Raw genomic sequence first — 23366 nt, 5'->3', positions numbered from 1 at the left:
ATGTCCTGTTGATGGTCAGAGGGGCTGTAGTCCCGAACTGAAAGCCACGCCTCTGTCAGGCTGCCCCAGGGCAGCTGTGGCTACATCAGTGTAGCTTACCATCACCAAGTATGAATGAGGAGTGAATGAATAATGGACACATTGTAAAAGCTTTGAGCGTCTGGAAAAGCGCAGATAAATCCAATCCATTATTATTATTAAAATTACCCAAAGTGCTGGTCCCAAGGCCGGTTATTGTGGGTAGTGACGGTGAGAGCATTCAACATAAAATGTATAAGGCAGATCAAATGAGAAGACACATATATAGACAGATGAACTGATACAATGATAGCATGGTTCTCCATGCATGTCAGGGAATTGGAGGGATATGACAACCCCCAATCTCTCAGTACACCCAGGCTTGCTCCCCCCCTGATATTCTACCTGCACCCTATATTGGAGCAGGCAAAATCCAGTTCTTACTGCCGGTTCTTACCACCACTCTGACACATGAGATCACACTAACAGGACTGAAATTACACTTTCAACTTAAATCATCTACACTAAATCTGTAGACAAGCTCTGAAGATCAACCATCTATCATGTTCTCATGGGATTACTGGATTGTTTACAAACAGATTATGGATTTGTTGACTATGATCTAACAGAAAAAAATTAAAAACTTTCCCAGAATTTGCATGGTCTGTGTTTTTTTTGTAGTTAGATTCTTGTAATTACTGTTGTTGTGAGTTAAATGTTGTTTTCTTGGGTTTTTCTTTTTTGAGCTGCTAAACTTTGTAATTACCATTCATGGATAACTAACACAATAATGCACCTTTATTCTGCAGCATCATGAGAAGCTTTTCTCTTGACATTCTCATGGTATGTTCATCTGGACATCTACTTTCTTTTTCTTAGTTCAGTCCTCTGAATGTATAAGTAAATGTGTACTTTATTTGAGTCAAATGTTAGATATTGCTATCATTCAAGGTTAAATTATGGCATTGCCCAATGAAAAATTGCTGGGGGGAAAAAATTATAATCTTCATCATGAATTTACAATTGAAGGTTTGCTGAAAAATGCAGCTGCCTCCTTGTCTGTTCCCCCACTTTGGTTTCTGAATAGGATTAAAATATTTGTGCAAATGTGTGTTTTTGGAGATTTGTGGATTCATTATGTAAGATTACTCAACATGCGACTGTTTAAGGTTTGTCTAAAGGCCTCTAGATGGCGTTGTAGCTCGAATTTAGGTGTGTGTTGGGCAAGGTCCTCGTGGTCTGTGATATGTGTATGAATAAAGTATTTTCTTTTTTAGTTTAAATGCGTTTTAATAACTTTTTATAAACTTTACATATATTTATCTTTTAAATGTTTTTTTATGTCAGGGGAAATTTCATTTAGTTTTTCTCATTTTTGGCTCAAACTTAAAACTTTTTTTTTGTTTTTGTAAGAACTAACTGCTTTTTCAAATACGGAAGGTTTAGGGTCCCTATAAATGTCGTCTCAAGTTTAAAATTAGACAAGATAGAACATGCAAATCAGTAACTGAAGACTGCGGCTGGTTCTCAGGCCTATGTTAGCCCAACCCTTCTTTCCTCACTTCCCTCCCTCCTGTTCCTTGCTAAACAGGATCTGTAGGATCTTAAAGCCGAATTTTCTCAGGAGAAAGGAATTCCAGAACAGAAGGCAGAGTGCTTGCTGGAACATGCTCCCTACATTCTCTCCAACTTACAGGAAAAACTCCAGAATGAAGGCAAATTTCCAGTCAATGTTGGGCAACAGGTCTTTCTTTAGGTTGTTCCTTCTTTTCCGACATTACCTGACTCAGAAATGAGTGTGTCTGCCCCCCCCCCCCCCCCCCCCCCTGCCACCATGCTCAGTCCCTAAAAGGTGTCCAGGTTCACAAACTATTACTTGTAAATGATTCATAACCATCCTGCGAAATATTTACCTTCCTTCCCCTCTCTGCTCACTTTCTTGAGGAAAAGGCAACATTACCATCAACGAATAGAGCTTTTTAAAGGTTTTTGGTTTTTATTTTCAAGCTGTTAAAAAAATCTGTACTGTGTACTGCCTTTTGGCATTAAAAAACAAAGCAGACAGCATGTACACTACAAGAAAACCCAAAAGTATCAGAATATAAATACAGTACTGTGAAATTGTAGCATTCAGGCTGCAGCATAAGAATGGCACAGAGTTAAAGAAATGTAAAGGAATAATTAGCTGATTTTCCATCGTCTTGTCTCATCATACTACAATTATTGCAGGTGTTCAGGTGTTAAGCGGAGGAGAGAGCTGTAACAAAACAAGGATATCCCCTTTAATGCTACATTTGTCTGCATCGACGCTGAATAGGTGTGGACGCACACAAGTCAGCGGAGATGACACTCCTGCATCTGTCAGCTTCTTGCGTCGGCTTTCCCTTTGCCAAGCAGAGCTGCTTGATGTGAAGCACAAAAACATCCCAAAGTCCAGTTTTCCTTCTGGATCAGGGGTCACTTCTGCTTTAGTTCGCAGACCAGTGGCTGGAAGTCGAGCTGCTGATGGCTTCTTTGTGGCACAAAGTGGGGCTGTTGCTGGAGTTGGGGGAGTGGGTGACACTTGGACTGCTTGGAGGCGTGGAGGAACAGGAGGAAGATTTGGATTTTATCTGCAGCCACTTGTCTCCCAAAGCCTTGGCGAAGTGGTCATCAACAGACACGCTGATGGAGAGCTGCTGAGAGCTCGATTTTTGGTAGTTCTTTCCCAGGCTCCTCTGGAAATGCTCCTCCAGCACATGGTCATAGTTGCGACTGGAATCCACTGAAAGTGGAAGGAAACATGACAAATCTCAAACACACACCTAAGTGAGTCAGTGAAGCTAAATGATTATCGGGTCTGTGATGTGAATGAGACAGCTAGGGAGGGACTGTCTGGAGTGTGAGCTCATGTGCAGGAGTGTGAGAATGACCTGGTGAGCGGCTCCTGTGGACCACAGATGTGCAGGACGGTTTTCTGGATGAGGACACACAAGTGATGACAGAGGGACGCATCTGTAGGGAAAGAAAGACATGAGACAACACTTCTTTAGCAGCTCCTTCCATGGATGTTCCTTTTCTATAAAGCTCCTGGTGAAGCAGGAAACTTGTTGAGTTGGAAATTACATGGGGCTTGATAAAACCAGTTGGAAAAACTAATTGTGATGGGATAAACAGGTCAATGAAAGCCGTCTGTTTGGTCTTGTTGATGGCATTCCTCCCTCCATTGCTCACATTTTCTTCCTGAATCCTGCTGGATTGCATAGCTCAGGCAAGCTAAGGCCTGCATGCAGGTTTGCTTGCTAAAAAGCTGCACAGTTGGATTTTCAGTTTTAGATGGAAGATGTACCACTTTTGCGGGTCGCCTGGAGGTACTCCCATGACTAAAAAGCAACAGGTGACAGTGCCATGTCTTCTGACTAATCGTAGTGACTTTATCTTTCACTAAATCACTTTGGGGGGGGGGGGGGGGGGGGGGGGGGGGATTAAAGCTCATGTGGCGCCACTAGATTACCTGGGTTTGACTGGGAGATGAACTCTTTGTCTTTTCTTCTGTGTTTTCAACTTCTTTTCTTGGTTTCTTGATGAGGGCCAGTGGTTCATCCATGACTGGTGTGTAGTAGACATGAGTGGGCAGTGGGCTGGGTATCGGACTTCTTGGAGATGTGGGACTCTGTTGGATCACCGCGGACGCTGGTGCTGCTCTCTGGCTTATTTTGCCAAGGGTTTTGCTTATGGCCCGCTCTCGCCTGAGAGGAAAAAAAAAAGTATTTATCCATCAGGAGATGCAACGTGTCAAATTTATCATAATTTTATAAAACACCAACCTTTCTTCCAGGGTTAGACCTTTGTCGTGGGAGCACTTGCGTTTCATCGGATATGGGGCTGGGGCTCGTGTCCGTTCATTCCCTATGTGTCTGTACCGGTCTTCGGTTCGGAGACCAGGCTGGCCTAGGAAACAAATACCAAGGAGGAAGTCAGAAATTATTCATTAAATTATTTTAGCTTCATTTATAAATCCAAATAAATCCTTCAGGATAAATTACCATGAGACATTTTACTCTAGTGACCAGGATGTGTAGTGTACAGCGATGAGTAACAGCTTGTTTTGCTTCAAAACATTAACCTGCATGACAGCTATTCGTGGGAAACGATTTTTCGTTACCGTTAATTGTAAACTCCGTTAAGCTGCAGAACTCGATCTACCTGATCAGTCAGGGTTTCAACACTACACAGCTGATTCAATACTAACGGTAAATGTTGTTTTTCTGCTTGATGCTGGCATCCAGCCCTGTCACACGCTTTCAAGGGCGCAATCAGCTTTTCTGGTTTGGATAGGGCGCCAAAGCTCAACTGGTTGGTGTTGAAGACGAGTGTTTAAGGAGAAAACTGTAAATGTGCATGTCTAGAAACATACTTTGAACTAAAAAATGAAAAAGTTTTAAAGTCCTAAATGTGAGAGAAAATGTATTTTGATGATAAAACTGATTTTAATTACAATAAAAATGTAATCAGATGTTCAAGCATGCAATGAGAACAACAGCACTGTTTGGAAATGTTGTTGCATTGAAATTACACCCCATTCCATTGTGTGATTGTATGCTCAGTTAACTGGTGGAAATCCACATTGTCATTATGATAGGAGCATTCTGCCGCCGTCTGGAAACAGTTGGGTCTCCAGCCTCGTTACACTGAAACAATCAGAGATGAACTGTTTTGCATTTGGAGGCCAAAAGCTATGGTTTGCATTTAACAGTTGGGCAGTTAAATCAGATTGGTTTTCCAACTGCGTAAACACTCCAAAAGGTCTGTGCACGTCTCCTTCACATAGATCTCTTTTGTGGAAGGGGGCAGGCGTAACCACACCTATGCTGATTTTTTTTAATGCCTCAGGCGTGGATATTTCTTTCTTATTAGCAGCACGAATGCGCTGCCTGACCTTCTGCCTAACAGAACTTTATCTGATTTTGCTTATATCTGAAAGGGAAACACGGTTTATCCCCTTTTTTAGCTTGGGTTTGTAAGAAACAGAGTACTTTCATTTACAAAGGAGTTCGGATTTCGTTGTATGCAAACGTCCACAGTAAAATAAAATCCAGGTTTGCTCAAAAGCTTTCTCTGTATCTCTGTATGTTGTCTGCTTTTTCTACCCGATTTAAACAATAATCATCAAGATCATCAGCACATCAGACCAGGAATGTTTTATAAACACTATGAAACAGTGAAATAATAAAAATAAAGGTATAAACTGGATTTTTAAGACAATATATATTAATATCCTAGTTTCCTTAGCACTAGAGAATGTTATCTGTTATGTAAATTCAAAAATAATTTAGGACAAAAAAGGGGAAAATTGTGGTTTAATCTTACCTTCTAGTATGTAGACCTTGAAGCCACTGCTCATCCTGGTAATGTACTGGAAGTTGGCCACAGCCATGTTTCCCTGTCCCTGTTGGAGTGGAAGGAAATGCAGATAAACACTGACTGCAGGAGTTTACTCAACACAAGCAATGGCGCTCATAGATTGTGTTGGAAAGCTAATGAGATCCTGGCTCTGAACTGAAGCAGGTAAAATATCAGGTAGTTGCAGGTAGGCAGAGGTGCTTCCCTGTGACTCATCCCCCCTAAACTGTGATTGGCTGCTGCCCGAGCCAATGGCAGGCCCTTTTTCATTCACTGTGTGTGTTGTCATTGTGCTGGAGGCCGAATGGATTTGCAAGGCCTGCCTCAGAAGTGGGAAACAAGGCTGATAATTTCACAGTCTAAAGCATATAAGGGTGCACACACAGGCATTTGATTCATCATTGCTTTCTAAAGCAGGAAGCATCATAAAAAGAGACACTCTCCTCTTCAGTGCAGAGTTGAACCTTTCTGTCCAGTCTTTTGTTTTCCCTCCATGAAATCTGCACCTGTCCACTCCCCCTTGCTGACTCCTAATCTGCAATCTCACCAAACTGCATTTTTCTGTGTGCTTAGCCCACCAAGGCTCCAATCATTCCACTGACCTGTCCAAACATGTTTGCAGCTGTACTCGGAGCCCGCCTCACCAGTAATACAAAGCTTTTTGTTGATGGCCATACAAAGACTCCTTATTTCCGAAAAGGCTGCTGTAAAACGAACTATTTGAGCACATAGAGTTGGGCCACACTTAGATTTTGTTCCTACTTACTCTAACACTGATCCTACAGTAAAAAGACAGTTTAGATGCACTGGCAGTTTATAGAAAATGATGAATAACATCTCCCACATTTAACAGCTACATAAACTAGCCGGTTAATATTTACCTCATAGTGTCCAAACAGGTTTAAAGTGGCAAACAGCCACTGGATAGAAAGTCTGCATATTCAAGAAAAACATGTCAGATTTAATTTCAGGTCAGGACTGCCCCCTAAAGGCAAGGAAAGTAATAACAAGGTTTCAAGCCCCACCATTGCCCATTTCCTTGGCACTCCTGAATTAACAAAGAATGACTTAAGATTACAAACAATTAGCATTTCTTGAAAAGCACGTTTTTCCAAGAAGAATTCCATGCAGCGTGAACAGTGTAAAATGTGAGGAATTTTGTTGTAAAATGCGGAGAATGTGTGAGTGGTCAGTCTAGTTCAGGCCTTTTAGGTTGTCTTTTTGACCACAACCTGTCATAGAGAGAAAGTTCTGCTCTGCCACAAGATGACAAAACAAAAGACCCCCCCCCCCCCCAGTAACTAATTGTTTATAAAATCTTCTTTCGTTATTTTATCAAATAAAAAAAAACGACACTTTGCAAGCTCACTGATAATTTGACATCGATTTTAGAGAATATCCCAAGCAGCTATTGGAAAAAAGTAACCCAATATATTACGTTTTTTCTTCTTGGTAAATGTCTACATTAAGTCTATAGAGTAACTTATTCATCATTTGATTGGCAACAGGTAAAGCGTGTTCTGTAGCACAGAAATAAAAAGCACCATAATTGTTATTAAAAGTCTCTCTGTCTAAACAGAGATCACTGCCAGTGTTGTGTCTCCACAAATTCCTGCGTTTAAACACGTAATCCTACATTTAGAAAATGATGCTAAATTGTATTATAGATTAACTAGACAGCTGCACTTGACATTTTATTAGCTGTGGTGTCTGTGGGATCCGGTCTGTCTGTGGGTGCCTTGAGGCACGTGTACTGTGGGCCTCACCTGGTGTATTCCTAATGCACATTTTTAGTGGATAACAAAGACTAAATGGGTCCCAAACTGGCCCCAATGTAATCAGACAGAAATAAGCGAGGAATAAGCACGAGGGAATTTAGAATAATACGTCTTATTGTCTTATGAGGATAGAAAGACCGAAACAGTAAAGCTCATGCGTCAGCTGCAGTCTGGGTGCAGGTGAGGCATGGGTGGGTGATGCCTCACCTGCTGCATTCTCATGTATTTCAATAGGAAGTTCGTAAATTTGCTACTTTTTAACCAAAGAAACATTGAAACCTCACACAGAAAAAAGTAATCATAGAACAGACATGTTTAAAAAAATGTTTTCTTTTTCTTTTTAATAAAAAACATATACATTTTATTTAATTTATGTATTCTTTGAGCTATATTATGCCCCTCACCTGCCTCCCCTCACTGCATGTCACTGCCCTCAGTAGTCCCTGAACTCACCGGTGGGTTTGCCAATCGGCTGTTTACAATGACCCAGAAATTAAACCGACCCTCTTATTATCATTGTTTTCATTCAAAATTTGGCATTAAGGTTTCAAAGGTATCATTCTGATACCTTTTGGAATAAATCCTTGCAACTTAACAGTTCAGTGGAGCATTGACCTTTTTCTTTTGATATTTTTCTCTTTGTTTTGACCTAGTGCTTGTTTTGTTTTTGGGTGTATACAGTTTTAGTTGGTCTTTATATTTTTCATCTTTTGTTATAAAACATAAAAAGTGTTTGATCTCATTTTTAGTCATTTTTATCCCCAAATCTATTTAAACAAATTAATCATTATAAGCTTATTGTGTCTCTTTTTAAATTTATTTAAAATAATCACAAAAGAAATGGGAGATGAAACAAAAATGTTATATAGTGAATCATTGCACCCAAGCAGATGTCTTAGTTCCCTTTTGTGTTCATGTATGCTCACACATAAACTATCAACTCATATATCTGCATTTTTACACTAAAACAGGTTGCAAAACTATCCAAGAACAAAAGATATAAAACGCTAACCCCTCTTTAAGCAATAAGCCTGAACTTTGTAGCTGGAATAATGGATTCAATGTCACTGCACAATGCTAAAAATTTGAGTAGATTTTGAACCTCAGCAAAACTTTTAGGCTTTAAATGGCAGAACGTTGTGGATAATTGAAACTAAAAAAAAAAGGTTCATTCTGACACTAATTTACAAATTTTCACTGTAAACATCTAGTCACTATCGCAGCACAGTTTCCACATTGAGTCTCCCAGGGGTGGGGACCAGTGTGTTCAACTCTGATTAGTTCTCATCATCACCACCAGATGGCGCGCTTCCCACAATGTTGTATGGACGAAAATCAAAGGCAAGAAGCAGCGTGAGCGGTCAGTGTGTCGCTCCCTGTTTTGTTGGCACCTTCGGGGTCCCGTGGCGTCAGCCCCCCCCCCCCCCCCCCCCCCCCCCCCCCCCCCCCCCCGTGAACTCAGCAGCAATGTTTGTGTGTCACATAGCGACGCCCCTGCGAGCCCGAGCTCGCCAGCACCACTGACATTCGTAGCCCAGCAATGAGCTGTGACAAGACGAAAAACAACAAGACAGGAAGTTGTGAAGGATCCCTTCAATATAAAAAGTCAAAATCCACAAATCCAGACGGTGACAAACTATGCATGAAATGTTGGTATTATCCATAAGTGGGATATTTGTCTACTTTTTCTATGCTTTGCTTTTTTTCCAAACACTTAAGTTTCAAGAAGTAACAACAAATGTCCCAACAAAAATATTTTTATTTTGTAAGCAGTAACCGGAAGTAATCTTCATCACACTATGCGACTTGATGACTGTACAGGTTTCTCTCTCGGAGGATGACTGCAAGTGACGCAGGGCACACGGTAGCAGCTGGGTCTGGAGGGGAAGTAAAGGATGCTGGAGAAGCCCTGACTTCATTTATATCATAAGTTTAAACCCAGCGCACGAGCTGCCAAGACGCGCGGACGACACGTGGGTTACCTGGCTGCAGGATCACCTGCGATATCAATAAAGAGGAATCATCGGCTCATCCTCCGGGCGGATTAGTTTGGATGCATGCCCAGGTAGGCTCCATCAGTTACCTCGGGTATTTAACGTATTTGCTGTGACTGATCCAGCCGATGTTTTTTGGAACAATCATGTCATGAATAATTTATTATCTGCATTTTTGACAATCACATTTTGTATTGAACATTAAAAATCTGATATTTTCCTTTCTTTAGGGAACACTGACCCCCGTCTCTGCACATGGAAAAGTAGATTAATCATTGCCTTTTCCCAAAAATCCCGTTCTGAGTCGTATCTCGGATATTTGGAGCCGCATTTTTGCTTCCATCAGTTCTGCAAATCTCCTCCACCATGAACTACCTACGTCGACGGCTCTCGGACAGCAATTTCATGTCCAATCTCCCTAATGGTTACATGGGCGACCTCCAACGCCCCGATCCGCCGCAGCAAAGCCCCGCAGTGTCGCCCGGGCCGGCGGAGAGGCGGCAGTCCACCGGCCAGCAGCAGCAGCAGCCGCCGCCGCTGCAGCCGCAGCCGCAGCAGCAGCAGCAGACTTCTGCAGGCGCGGGCTCCAGCTTTTTCTCCTCTCTATCCAACGCTGTCAAGCAGACTACCGCCGCTGCGGCTGCAACCCTCTCCGAGGCGGCGGACCGAGCAGGAGGCTTCAGCAACGCAAAGATCATCCTGGTGATCGACGATCAGCAGACCGACTGGTGAGTGCCGAAAAGTCTTGACAGGAATGTGTGCCAGCCCGTGGGCTGCAGTCAGTCAGTGGGCTGACTTCTAGAAGGTCATAGGAAACAGCCGATGCTGCCAGGTATATCACACTAAGCCTCCTCCCCCCCAATATCTGAACCTCCCCCTGCAGGAGACACCCGCGCGGGCCTGCGCAAAGTGCGCCAGTGGCGCCACAGCCAGAATGCGCATATTGAACACGATCATGCAGAGGAGCCATTTTCATTTGGCAATCTTGCATCAACTCATTTAGTATTCTGTCGTTGAACTGTCCCCAAAATGCGCTTAAATCCAGGCTAAATTCAGTTCAGGGCTGTGGTCAAATCAAGGAGCTGCTCTGGAGAATTTGCAAAAGGTGATTCTAGCATCTTCAAGGCAGCAGGGTGGGAGCTTCGCTTAAAGGAGAGAAGAGAGAATAACACCTCAAGTTGAGGTGCTAGCTCTGCTCCACTTGCACAAAATCACTCCTTTCAGCCTCCATGAGGATGTTGATGTCAGCCAAGTTAACAATATTTTTAAAGAGTAAACACAAAATACAGATGTTTGAGATCTGCTTTTATGTTAATGCCTCAACTCGGCTGTTTTTTCTCTCCACATTCAGGGTGAAGATCTTCAGAGGAAGAAAAGTCCACGGAGAATTCGACATAAAAGTGGAACAGGTGGATATCACTGGTGATGGATTTCTAATTAGCCCCATGAAGTCAATTAAGACACTGAGATTAGGGATACATTTACATATTTTCAAAGTAAAGCTAGTATTTTAGGTTTTTTCTTTGATGGTCCTGACGTAATTTAAAAATGTTCAGTATATGTTTGAATGTTTTGATAAACAAAAGATTGAAGTTTGTTGATCAAAGAGGCTATTTTCTGATTTAAGAATTAAAAGACACCCAGCAGACCAGAACCTTCAGGAATGGTGTTGCTATGGAGATATAGATAAATGTCTTTTGGTCTTATTTGCTGTTACTGAAAGCCCTCTTAGTAGGTCAGCTGCCTTCACTGCCACACTGACCCCCCCCCCCCCCCCCCCAACACACCTCCCTTGAGATGTCCAGAAGAATTTTTTCAAAACAATATGTAAGATGCAAACAACTCTGTAAACAAATGCACAATCTGTTGGTGCACTCTGACAGCTGACTGATGGAGTTTTTGTATGAAAACATGGCTGTTTTATAAGAACATTTGCAGATGCAGTTTTTGCCAGTGACTATTCATAGCTTGCAAAGAGCAGCAGGGATGCCGAATGTTTCCAGTTTTTTTTCTCCGCCTCGAGCATTTCCCTCTCTTCCTATTTTGGCCTGTGCTATTTTTGTCATTGTCTTATCGTTACGATAGGATAAGATAAGAATTTCTTAATCCCACAGTGGAAACGATAGATCCACTTTCACTGTATTAGATCCACAGGATCAGACAATAATATTAACTGACTAAAAATCTGCATTACAGTATAAATGAATCTTATTGCACTTGCGGTAAAATTTGAGAAAAACAATGTGCCAATGTTGCTCCAAGTCTGTTAACGGGAGCACACAACTTCAAACAATGACTATTTTTTGTGAATGACATGTCTTTCCCTGACTGATAAGAAACTTCTTTGTTTTATGTTGCTGCAGATTTCTTGGTTTTTAACAGACTCTGACTCTTTCCCTTCAGGCAGAGTTCACTGAAATCAACTTGGTGGTCAACAGCACAGGTAGCTTCAATGTGGACATTGATGCAATCCGCAATGGACACAAGGTTACAAAGTAAGCGTTTTTCTGCTTTGAAATTCCCTGACCCCCCCCCCCCCCCCCCCACACACACACACACAGACTGAAGAGCAGGTTGTCTAACTATGCTGTTTGATATTTTCCTCATGTCTCATGTGCCAGATCCTTTAAACCAGACTTCGTGCTGATTAGACAGCACGCCTTTAGCATGGACAAAAACGGAGACCACCGCAACATAGTGATCGGACTGCAGTATGCGGGGGTTCCGAGCGTGAACTCTCTGCACTCTGTCTACAATTTCTGCGATAAACCATGGGTGGTGAGTGGTGCTCTGCTCCTTAAATCTCTGAATAAAGTGCAGACTGATTTCTGTCATGCAGACTTTTAGAGTTTGCTTCTGCCTCAGTTTGCTCAGATGTCAAGACTCCATAAGCAGCTGGGCCCAGAGGAGTTCCCACTGATTGAGCAGGTTTACTATCCGAACCACAAGGAGATGGTGGGTTCTTTCTACTTCCCTGTTCTTAACTTTCAGCTTTACCAAATGTCATGTTAAAGACCCACTCTGATTAAAAATGGGTTTTTGGTATTCCTATTACTCGTGGCAATTTTCTGTTAATGGAGGACAGAAGTAGACAAAAATGTCGTATGAAAAATATTTTTTTTGTGATGAAGAAAATTCACTGGACAGGCCACAACCTGCATCCACTTGTAAACAACTAGATTCACTTGTAGACAAACAGATCCATGCACATCTTCGTTTTCCTCGTCTGAGCTGGCATCTGACTCAAAACCTACGACTGGATAGCTCCAACACTGCTCTTCATTTTTGTTGCACCAGTAATGTTTGGCTAAAAACGGCATAATCAAAATCAAAAGAGAACTGGGAACGCTTGTAAAGTAGATTAAAAGATGATTAGTGGGACTTTAAAAGTATGTTCAATGCCTTGAGTACATTTCCTTCCACAGCTTCACATTTAAAACCTTTTTGCAGGATATAATTTAGCCTTTCATCAGAAACTAAACTTGAACTGTCCAATAATGTCTTTTTGTTTCAGATAACTTCCCCTCGGTTCCCTGTTGTGGTCAAGATGGGCCATGCTCACTCAGGAATGGGAAAGGTAAAGCAGGATCAGTCAACCTATTAATCATCTGTTATAAACATATTCCGACATTTTTGTAATCTTTGCTTTCTAAGGTCAAAGTGGACAATCAGTACGACTTTCAAGATATTGCCAGTGTTGTTGCACTGACCAAGACCTATGCAACATCGGAGCCTTTTATCGATGCAAAATATGACGTCCGCATTCAGAAGATTGGTAACAATTACAAAGCCTACATGTAAGCATTTCTGTTTCCGGCATTTCCTCCATCAAAATGATTCCCAAACTAACGTTTCATTCCTATTAACAGGAGGACATCCGTTTCTGGTAACTGGAAAACTAACACTGGCTCCTCCATTTTGGAGCAGGTGGCCATGTCAGACAAGTGAGACTGGATAACTGTCCTCTAGGAACATGTTGACAGTTCAATGTTTGTGTGTTTTCATATTTTTCTTTATGACGTTAACGCAGGTACAGGCTGTGGGTGGATTCTTGTGCAGAGATCTTTGGCGGATTAGATATTTGTGCTGTGGAGGCTCTGCATGGTAAAGATGGGATAGACTACATTATAGAGGTACTAAAAGACAGCAGAGTGGTGTTGATCTCTTCGGCCAACAGTGGAATGTATTTCAACACGTGAATTTTTAAGGTGGATGATTGTTCGATGCCGCTCATCGGGGACCAGCAGGATGAGGACCGGGTTCAGATCGCAGACCTTGTGCTTAGTAGAATGAACCAGACCGTTCCGCGGACTCCAAGCTCTTCAGCAGTCCGGACTTCAGCCGGACAGCAAACACAGGTGCTCAAACTACACATGCACTCTGTTCAACGTACTCCTCTTTTGTTCCAAGCCTTCCAATATCACAACCTTTGTGGAAAAATTTATCTGAGTTTGTACTCTTCAGGAGATGTCTGTGTGTCACTTAGGAAGGTCATATTGAGTATCTTGTGAGGTGATCTAATCCTGTTTAAAATATCCATCCATTTTCTTTCACTTATCCTGGTTGATTCACGGGGGGCAGCAGTCTAAACCAAGGATACCCAGACTTTCCTCTCCCAGGCCACTCACTCCTTCTTCTTTCTCCTCCATGAGAATCATTCCCTGGCCAGCTGAGAGATGTAGTCGCTCCAGGGTCTTCCCCAGGGTCTCTTGGTGGGACATGCCTGCCCTCTTCTTTGGATGAGTCCAGGGGGCATCCAAACCAGATGCTACAGCCCCCTCAGCTTGCTCCTCTCGATGAGGAGGAGCAGTAGCTCTACTCCTAGCCTTGTCATTTTTAAATTAGTCATATATTGTTGTTCTGGAAGCAAATACAGTCACACATAAACAATTGGCCTGCTTCAGAACATTTGCTCTAAAATAGAAAAAATTAAAGTGACTGTCTTAACTTTATTTGTTTATTCATAATAAATATATCTTCCTTTCCAAAAGAAAAATATTTAGAAATGGCCAATTTTAGCATTAAAAGCCACAACTTCTGTTCAACTTCTGAAACAGCAGAAATATAGCTTTAACTTAGTTTTGTTAAAGGCGAATATGGAGTTTAGGCTTGACAACCATCCCAGCGATGGGGTGTCGTCCCACCCCTCTGTGGCCTGTGAGGCTTATCAGGCTGGGATTGACAAGTCGTGAGCAGACTTAGCTGTCGTGAGCGTGGGATTGCACCAACAGATTGGGATTCAACATCAGGGCATCAGGATGTTTCCTATAGGAAAAAATGTTCCAGACTAAAACAATGTCGACGATGTACGGTGGTGTGATGGGGACAACTATTGCAAAGCCATTTAGATCATGTTTATTGTGTTTATTACAAGTATATAATGTCACGATTAGTTCAAAAGCATGGGAATTTTAATAGGTCTTTATTAGATTGTACTCAGATTCTAAAGCTTTTTTTTACGATTTCACTCTACAATGCAAAAAGAAAAGAGAAGATCCAGCTTTTATATTTTTACTGTATGTCTGACATGAATAGTGCAGGTAAAGCTTTGCATGGATAAAGCACTTTCTATGTTGGCCAACAGGGGGCATAAGTTTAAAAAAAAAACAAATCATATATTTTTTAGTCTTATTTAATTGATTATCTCAGTAAACAGAAAAGTCTTTATGCTAATTTGTTTTGTATTTGACTTTCTTTAACCTCTCAAACCATTGAAACACTGTATAAAAACAAAATCCATAGTAATCTGATTTTATCTAAGCCTAGATACCCATTCAAGTGTTGCACCTTGGATTTAAAGAAATAGAAAGAATAGAGAAGTGTGAGTTTCCTCTTTATCTAAATACAACCCACCTGTGACAGTAAGACTATTCGTAAGTGAGATAGTAATACACATGTTTCAAGTGGAATCCTGACAATTTCAACCACTTCTTAAAGATAGTCAAACCTTTTTAATGTCGTTACTTTTTGTTTTGTAGAAAGCGGTTTCTCCCCAGCCGGTCTCACAGCCCAAAGTACCGCAGGCTTCACAGCGCCCCTCACCTCAAGGTAAAGGCTTTGAAAAGTTCCTTCAGTTAGAAAAAATTCCAAAAAAGAAGCCTGACTTTTCTTAAGCATGTGTCTCTTGAAATGTTTACCTTAGGTGGTCCTCAGCAGAGTCCTCCCTCCCAGCAGCGCCCTCAACCTCAGGGCCAGCCTCCAGCGCAGGCCCAGCAATTAGCCGCCAGCCCGTCTTCTGGTGACTCCAATACACAAGCCAAGAGTAACCAAGTACCTGCAGCTCAACAACGGCCACCGGGTCAGGGTGTTCCTCAGAGAAGCCAGGGAGGTTCCCCTCAGGCCCAAAGGCAGCAGTCTGTTTCCCAACAGAAACCTCCTGCTGGAGGTCCTGGCCAGAAACCTGTTGGTGCACAATCCCAGCCACAGAAACCTGGTCCAGTGCCTAGACAGCAATCACAAGGAGGGTCGGCGCCCCAGAGGCATCCAGGCCAGCAAGGTCGCCCAGGAGCACCCACCACCCAGCAACCACGACCTGCTGCTCAAGGCCAGGGTGGCCCAGGAGGGCGCCCCGCTGTTCAGCAGAAGCCTCATCCTCCACAGAAACCCAATCAGGAGAGTGCTGCACTGGGCGCTTCTCCACAAATAAAGTAAGTATCTTCAAAGAAAATCCCCTTTATCTCATTTTTCATTCAGTAAACCCCAGAGCCAACATCCTCAGAAGATGTTTTCTTAGTGGTTGGCCCGCTGCTAGATTTGCATGCCACATGGGAACTCTGTCCTGACGAATGATCCACCTGAATGTGCATGAACATTTGGTTACTCCATTTGTCAGATGTAGCACTCAAAAAGCAAGTCAGAATATCTATTTTAAGCAAAATATAATTTCTAGTTCTTAATTGAGATGAACAAATTTTCAAAATCCGAGAGACTGTTTACCAATTAAGTGATGGATCAGAAAAATATGTACATGTTGTACTTTGTTAGAATTTTTAAAACCTTTTTTAAGTTATTTTAAAAATACATTTACTAAATAATTCTGTTATATAAAAATCCTGGAAAAAATATTTATTTATAGAAAAAAGTTACATACAGACCCACTCCGATCATCTTTTAATCTATTGTAAGCCTTCCCAGTGGTCTTTTCATCATGGTTATGCCATTTTTAGCCAAAGTAAAAAAAAAACTGGCGTTTTCTAGGGCATAGTTTCTGCAGAGCAGCTAGAGTTCATGAGTTTTAGGCAGGACAGTTAGGACTGAGCGACCCCTTCCCCTCTTCCCCTCACTGTTAATGAGAGATCTCTGTTTACAGACCCTCACACCCCCAATATAACATTACAACAAAAATGGCGAGGAATATTGGCGCTGTCCTGCCAAACAGTTTTGAGGCATGTGCCAATATTAGACCAGGAAACAAAGCCATACGCAGATCTTGCACTAGTGGATGCATCAGAATGGAGCGGAGCAGGAAGTTTGATTGTATTTTCTACATCACAAATACAATAAATTGCATTTTTTTACAATTTTACGCTTAATTCTTTGCATGTCCTCCATCACATCAGATAAACACTTCAAGAACATGCTAAAAACACCAATAACATCATTTTCATCAGAGTGGGTCTTTAAATCCCAAATGTGAAACCTTTTCTGGTTGCAAAACTAATCAACCTTGAAATAATAAACTAAGTGCAGTTTATGGTCAGAAAATGATGTTAGACCAGATCCTGACAAGTGTTTTGTACAAGAATAGGACTCATTTCCCTTAGTTTATTAAGGATGAGGAAGGCTTTTGGCAAAGTTAATTGACTAACCAAAGGATTAGTTAGTTAACTTGCAATATTTAAATCCCACACAGCATGAATCCCAGATGCACATTGCATCCACTATTCATATCATGCGAGGCTCACTCGAAATGATAAGGTAATAGTGACCCGAGAAGGAATGACGCCTTTCTTTCTATCTCTCTGTTTGTCTTGCCGTGCTCGAGACTCTTCATTTCATTGGTTTGCTGCATGGGTTTAATAGCCTCTCCTTCTCCTCTACCGCCATTCTCCTCTCTTTATAGCAAGTCCCAGTCTCTTACCAATACCTTCAACATTCCAGAAACCCCAGCGCCACGAGCCAGCCTTAGCCAGGACGAGGTGAAGGCTGAAACCATACGCAATCTACGCAAATCTTTTGCCAGTCTCTTCTCAGACTGAGATGGCAAAAGCCCCACTTCACAACCCCCACCCAATTCCTTCCTGCTTCGAACGCGACAGGCAAGCCTTGGAGCGACTCCCTTCCACCCCTCAATGAGCAAGGACCAACAGAATCTTTAGTTTTTGTGGGGAAGAAAAAACATACAGACTTGTCATTTTACTGCCCAAACTGTTCAGATCTGTCTGAATGAACAAAACGGTTGAACCCAGTCAGACAGCCATGTTCGAAACATCTCTTGCCTTGACTTAAACAAGTCATCCACTGAAAAGCTTGTATATGCATGCGACACATACATGGAAAAACAGCTTCTCGTTTGTTGGTAGTGTGAAGTCATTGTAGTGTGTATAGTTAAATAGGGAAAAGTCTGTGCAAAAATATTGGGGATGAGGAGGGTTGCCCAATCTTCTTTTCTGATTATTTAGGCTCCTCTCCTTTTTGAGAAAAAGAGCTGATAGTGTTTTTGTTACCACAGGACAAAGTTCACGTCGATTATGGACTTGTGTAGTTTAACCTCAACTTGAAATTTGAGTTGGTGCATTTACGGCTAGAAAAGAAATAGATCACCCCTCTTCCACCTTTAAATAACTTTGTACAACGCCTAATTCACTTCGGCCGCACACATAGAATAACCCTCGTAAGCAAATGTTCTAGCCGTTGAGCGCTCACTGTGATGTCTTGGCTGCATGTCAACCGTCGTTGGGGCAGGTGTTGCGATTTCCAACCGCTTGTAACCGTGTCGTCACATGTAGGTGAAGTAGTTAGTGAACTAGCCATGTACCGTAGGTGTCGTGAGCGTGTCATAGCTCCCTCTTTTTTCTGCTTAATAAAAAGCCGAACAGCGCGCCTTACACAGACAAGAGCGTCAAATCAAGTGGAGGTGTCTCAGGGATGTCCAGTTGATTGTGACACTTGTGTGTGGATGAGGGTCTTCCATGACAGTCATAATGTGGAGTTTACAGGTGACAAAAGGACAAGCGTGCATTTTCATGTGCTAGAATGTTCTGCAATTTCAATTACATTTGCACATGTGTGCGTAACACAACAAAGTTATACTTGAATACATGGACTAATGCATGAAGTCTACATTTTCAGGTTTCCTCATCTGCCACCTGAGCAAGCAACGGCTTACTGTTAGCGCTCTGATGCAGTGTTGTATCCATGACGTGTGACAGGGGGTGCCTACTATTCAGGTACAGGTATTAGAAGATTAAATAGTTTCATTTCATTGTCAATTATTTGATAAGCAAATAAATAAACAGCCAATGTTTGCAAACCAGCAAGATTCAGCCAGGTTTTGCCAGTTTCTTTGGTTCGAACAATTCAGCAGAAATTTCAGCTTCCATTTACTGTATGCATTGTGCTTTATGGTGGTAGTATGACCTATAATAAGAGGCTATACTCCAAAGCATATGCAGCCAAGGAATATGCATTTGTGAAACTCATCTATACAAAGGAACATTTAAATAAATCTAGAAATTGTAGAAATAGGAACTGTAGTTTCCTTTGTAGTAGTTCTAGCTCTTACCACCATCCATCTCTTCCACTGACAAAGCTTCTTTTATCACTCTTAGTCCAACTTTTCTAGCTCCAGATGCTAAAAATGTCTTCCAGAAGGAGTGCATAAACATTTGTATGCTAATGTAGGACGGCAATACCCTGCCTTTTAGCAAAGACTCGACAGTCAAAACAATGTCCTGATTTCCCTGCAGATTCTCCATGCTGTCTGTTCCTATCAGTCTGTTTTGTGGAACCTCAGTGACCCCATGTGCTCAGTGGTGCGTTTGAATGTTGTTCTGTGACTGGTCAAACCAAATGAATATGCTGTACAGAGCTGTGAGTGATGCAAACTGTCACCCTTCTCTCTTTTTGCTGCTATTTGTGCTTGCTGAAACTAGATGTGTCTCTAAAGATTTGACGTTTTATTTCAGAAACTTGTGGACTGTTCCATTATTTGTTTCGCACCGATCTATCTCTCTGTACCCGGCGTCACTCTCCAGAGCTTGTAAGTTTATGCACTGATGATTCTGGCCTTCCTTTTCCGATTTTACAGCAACTCCGTGTCAGCACAGACATGTATGATTTATTACAACACAGACTCCTGTCAAGAGAATCAGCAAGAGGAGTGCTTGTTACACTGAGTGTGTCATTTATGAAAATGAGCTATTTTATTTAGCACAGATGGTTAACTTTAAAAAAAAAAAGTCATTCTGCCACTCAGAGGCCTCTTGGTGCAGCAGAACACAATAATTCAAGAAAGTAGTGCAAAGAAGCAGCTTTGCATCTATGTTTTTTTCTTCTTCTTTTGTTTTTCAAGGTTCTCATACTTAACGGTGAAAACATTTGACTGTGAATGTACTTTTTTGTGTCTTACTGTTAGTTTCTATGGTTTTCTAATTGCACTAATAAATGTGAAGGAACAAATTCATCCCACATTTGTGAATGGGTGAAAAAGCTGTTAATGCCTGCCAGAGTTAAAAATGTAAAACATAAATATATACGTGCAAAATGTGAGGTTTTTGTTAACCAAAAATAAGACCATGTGTAATGTAAAACATGGTGGATTATTTAGTTTCATGTCAAAACAATAGATGTTATATGCAATATAATGTGAAAATTGAAATATCTTCAATAAAGTCTATGACCAACAACTTATGTTTTCTTCTTTATATTTCGGTACATTATTGTAAGAAAAAGCTAATCTAATACTTGATATGACTCAAATCTTCTCCTATTTCTGTGGTTCATGCAGAAAGTTACAATGACAAGGAAAATATGCTAAAAGTGTGAAATTAGATTTAGTGTAAACATTTTAAAGCAGCAAAGAAAGATTTAAAACCCATGTAAAATAAAAACAACAAAGAAATCTGCATCATTTTCCAGAAAGACAATCTTGTTTTACTGTTAAAAAAAAGTCATCACACTGCGACCACAAGGTGGTGCATGAGATAAAGATAAAATCTTCTAATTCTAAACCAGTAATTCTGAAAAAAAAAGAATTGAATTGATTTTTGTTTCACTATTTATGTACATATTTTCAGAATATCATCTCTGCAGTTGTGAAAACAAAAGTTAATTAACATTAATTGACCTTAGATTTATAGTCATAAACAAGTTCATTCACCAAAAAGAAAAAGAAAAAAAACACTTGTTTGTTTTACTTTTTGTTTTTTAAGGGTTTCTTTTAATGATAGTTTACAGGGATACCCCACACACTTGTAAAATCTGAACGCTTTAATGTATTTCTGCTATAAATCTCCTGAACCCACTTTCCTCTTCCTTATGTAGCTGTGACAGGGCTTGGTTTTTCAAAATGTTTTGTCTGATAAACTTTCTGCCTAGTGTTAAAAGGGATCAGTTCTTTAATCACTAAATGGATCTGATTCTTTTATTAAGCCTAATAAAATGGTTACATTTAATTAAAGAAAGGGTTTCGTAAAATCCACTCGGTAAGCAGACTGTTTACTCATTGAAGGGCAGTGTCGTCTTTAAAACTCAGTTTGCTTGCTTGCAGTTTTTATTTGGCTGCCTGCAGGGGGGAGAGGCCTTTTTGTTTAAGGACTTCATGCTCTCATGAGGAAAGTTTTTAATTTTACAGTTGAAGCCAAAAGTTTACATACACCACATAAAACACAAATATGCTTTTTCCCCCCTCACTGTCAGACATGAAATAAAAGTAAAATTTTCCTGTTTTAGATAAATTACAATTCACAAAATTATTTCTATTCGCTCAATGTCGGTATAATTAGACTATGTTTTTTAGACAAGTTTTTGTTACTTTTATCAAAGTCAAAAGTTTACATTCGCTAAAAACACTATGCCTTTAAACAATTTGGGAAACTCCAGATGATGATGTCTTTGGAAGCTTCTGATACCTTGATTGACAGCATTTGAGTTAATTAGAAACATATCTGTGGATATATATTAGGGCACATTTGAAACACACTACCTTGTTTGTAAAACAACATGGGACAATCAAAAGAAATCAGTCATGATACTAGGAAGACATTTATGGATTCAAACAAGTCTGGTTCATCCTTGGGTGCAATTTCCAGATGCTTGAAGGTGCCATGTTCACCTTTTCAGACAATTGTGCGCAAGTATAAACATCATGGGAACATCCAGCCATTGTATCGCTCAGGAAGGAGATGGGTTGTGTGTCTCAGAGATTAACGTACTTTGGTCCAATATTTCCACAACAACCCAAGGGCGAAGGCAAAATATGTTGTGAAGATGCTGGCTGAAGATTGTAAGAATGTGTCATTATCAACAGACATGGGCTGAAAGGCTATTCTGCAGGAAGAAAGCATTACTTCAAAAGATACACAGAAAAGACAGATTATGGTTTGCTAATGCACACAAGGATAAAGACTTGTATTTTTGGAGACATGTCTTGTGGTCTGACTAAACTAAAATTGAACTGTTTGGCCACAATGACCATTGTTATATTTAGAGGAAAAAGGGGGAAGCCTGCAGGCCATGGAACACCATCCCAACTGCAGAAACATGGGGGTGGTAGCATCATGTTGTGGGGTTGTTTAGCTGTTAGAGGGACTGGTGCACTTCACAAAATAGTAACATCATGAGGAAAGAACAGTGTGTGGAAATATTGAAGCAACATTTGAAGACATAAGCCAGAAAGTTGAAGCTTGGGCGCAAATGGATCTTTCAAATGGACAATCAACAGAAGTAAACTGCCAATCTGGTTACAAAGTGGCTTAAGGATAACAAAGTCAGTGTTTTGGAGTGGCAATCACAAAGCCTGGATCTAAATCCTATTGAACATTTATGGTCAGAGCTGAAAAGGCGTGTACAAGCAAGGCGACCTACAAACTTGGCTCAGTAACACCAGTTCTGTCAGGAGGAATGGCCCGAAATTCCGACCAAATCTTGTAAGAAGTCTGTGGAAGGCCATCCAAGATGTTTGACCCAAGTACTGCTGTTGAAAGGCAATCAATAGTACCAATTACTACTGAAATGGATGTAAACTTTTGACTTTCATAAAAGTAAAAAAAAACACTTGTCTAGAAAAACCTAGTCTCATTATTCTGACATTTAGCTTATAGAAGTAATTTTGTTAATTGTAATTGACCTAAAACAGGAAACATTTACTTTTATTTCATGTCTGACGGTGAAACAAAAAGCATATATGTGTTCTTCTGTGGTGTACATGAACTTCTTGTTTCAACTGTATATCAGAATCAAAATTTATTTTTTGGGTATTTATCCTCACTACCATATAAACCTGTTTCGTTTCTTAACAAAAAGAGTTCATAATTGGCAGGCAGATCCAAACCCATTGCGAAACATAAAATCTTGGCTTTTTCTAATCTGTGCAATGTAATTCGCCTTTTTCGGCTGCTACCTTGTTATTATGGCTTTGCTAGTTACTGATGTGGAATTTGAGAATTTTGCCAGCAATAGTGTTTCTGTGTTGGAGAAAATACAAAAGGACAAAGAGGAGGGGCCCCTCACGATTCCTTCTCTCTGAGCCAGGATATTTCTAGAGCTGACCCATTTAAACAGGCTGGTGAAGCTGCAAGTGCAGGTGCTCATAAAGACTGCAACCAGAATGCACATATATTAGAATAGCATTAGCTCTGAAATAGCGGAAAATGTCACCGCGGATTTGCACACGTTAGTTGATGAGTGGCTGCGGAAAGTACTCAGTGAGTAGTTTCTGTGTCAGTGGCTCCAAGCCCCATCATGTGTTTTATTCATCTGCAGCAAACATGAAACAAGTTACAACAGTCCTCACTATCACGAACAGATAAAGACGATTCTTTTTATTTCCACATAAAATGTGAAATTGTGGCTGTTACAGCCATTATACTGCTAGCTACAGATCCACACAATTAGTGCAACCCAGTACTGCTTTGCATTGTACGGCTGTGGGAGGGTGCCTGAATAATATCCATATTTAGAAGGCCTTCATTGATCCTCACTGAGGCACAAAAGATTTGTTGTGTCCACTCTTGAATGGACGGATCTTAATGGG

General features: G+C 40.9%; 2 protein-coding genes across 3 annotated transcripts; one reads left to right on the top strand and one right to left on the bottom strand.

Annotated features, from left to right (window-relative positions):
* Window positions 1–1994: 1994 nt before the first annotated feature.
* Window positions 1995–5953, bottom strand: vgll4l (vestigial like 4 like). Its single transcript, XM_023958615.2, has 5 exons — window positions 5368–5953; window positions 3825–3948; window positions 3512–3746; window positions 2931–3012; window positions 1995–2782 (listed from the first exon to the last, which is right to left on the bottom strand). Exons 1-5 carry the CDS (start codon window positions 5432–5434, stop codon window positions 2487–2489), a joined length of 804 nt encoding a protein of 267 aa, XP_023814383.1. The 5' UTR covers window positions 5435–5953; the 3' UTR covers window positions 1995–2486.
* Window positions 5954–8986: 3033 nt separating this feature from the next.
* Window positions 8987–20019, top strand: syn1 (synapsin I). 2 transcript variants are annotated; one of them, XM_023958618.2, is made up of 14 exons: window positions 8987–9243; window positions 9403–9900; window positions 10524–10581; window positions 11576–11667; window positions 11794–11950; window positions 12038–12127; window positions 12687–12749; window positions 12827–12969; window positions 13042–13116; window positions 13203–13305; window positions 13381–13530; window positions 15151–15220; window positions 15315–15819; window positions 17273–20019. In XM_023958618.2, exons 2-14 carry the CDS (start codon window positions 9539–9541, stop codon window positions 17298–17300), a joined length of 1896 nt encoding a protein of 631 aa, XP_023814386.1. In that variant the 5' UTR covers window positions 8987–9243; window positions 9403–9538; the 3' UTR covers window positions 17301–20019. The 2 variants fall into 2 exon arrangements, with proteins under 2 accessions (XP_023814386.1, XP_023814384.1); XM_023958616.2 differs by having other exon boundaries at window positions 17235–20019.
* The last annotated feature ends 3347 nt before the right edge of the window (window positions 20020–23366 follow it).

This window comes from Oryzias latipes, chromosome 9, assembly GCF_053564925.1.
Source record: "Oryzias latipes strain Hd-rR chromosome 9, Olatipes_Hd-rR_3.1".
Classification (NCBI taxonomy): domain Eukaryota; kingdom Metazoa; phylum Chordata; class Actinopteri; order Beloniformes; family Adrianichthyidae; genus Oryzias; species Oryzias latipes.
This window is presented reverse-complemented; position numbering and strand designations above follow the sequence as displayed.

Excerpts from the sequence above, each read along its gene's own strand:
- vgll4l (XM_023958615.2), bottom strand. The coding sequence starts at position 5,434 with ATGGCTGTGGCCAACTTCCAGTACATTACCAGGATGAGCAGTGGCTTC. Across the intron at positions 3,747-3,824 it reads GGTCTAACCCTGGAAGAAAG|GCGAGAGCGGGCCATAAGCA; the intron begins GTTGGTGTTTTA and ends TTTTCCTCTCAG. Across the intron at positions 3,013-3,511 it reads CATCTCCCAGTCAAACCCAG|ATGCGTCCCTCTGTCATCAC; the intron begins GTAATCTAGTGG and ends CTTTCCCTACAG.
- syn1 (XM_023958616.2), top strand. The coding sequence starts at position 9,539 with ATGAACTACCTACGTCGACGGCTCTCGGACAGCAATTTCATGTCCAAT. Across the intron at positions 11,951-12,037 it reads TCTGCGATAAACCATGGGTG|TTTGCTCAGATGTCAAGACT; the intron begins GTGAGTGGTGCT and ends CTTCTGCCTCAG. Across the intron at positions 15,820-17,234 it reads GGCGCTTCTCCACAAATAAA|CAAGTCCCAGTCTCTTACCA; the intron begins GTAAGTATCTTC and ends CTCTCTTTATAG.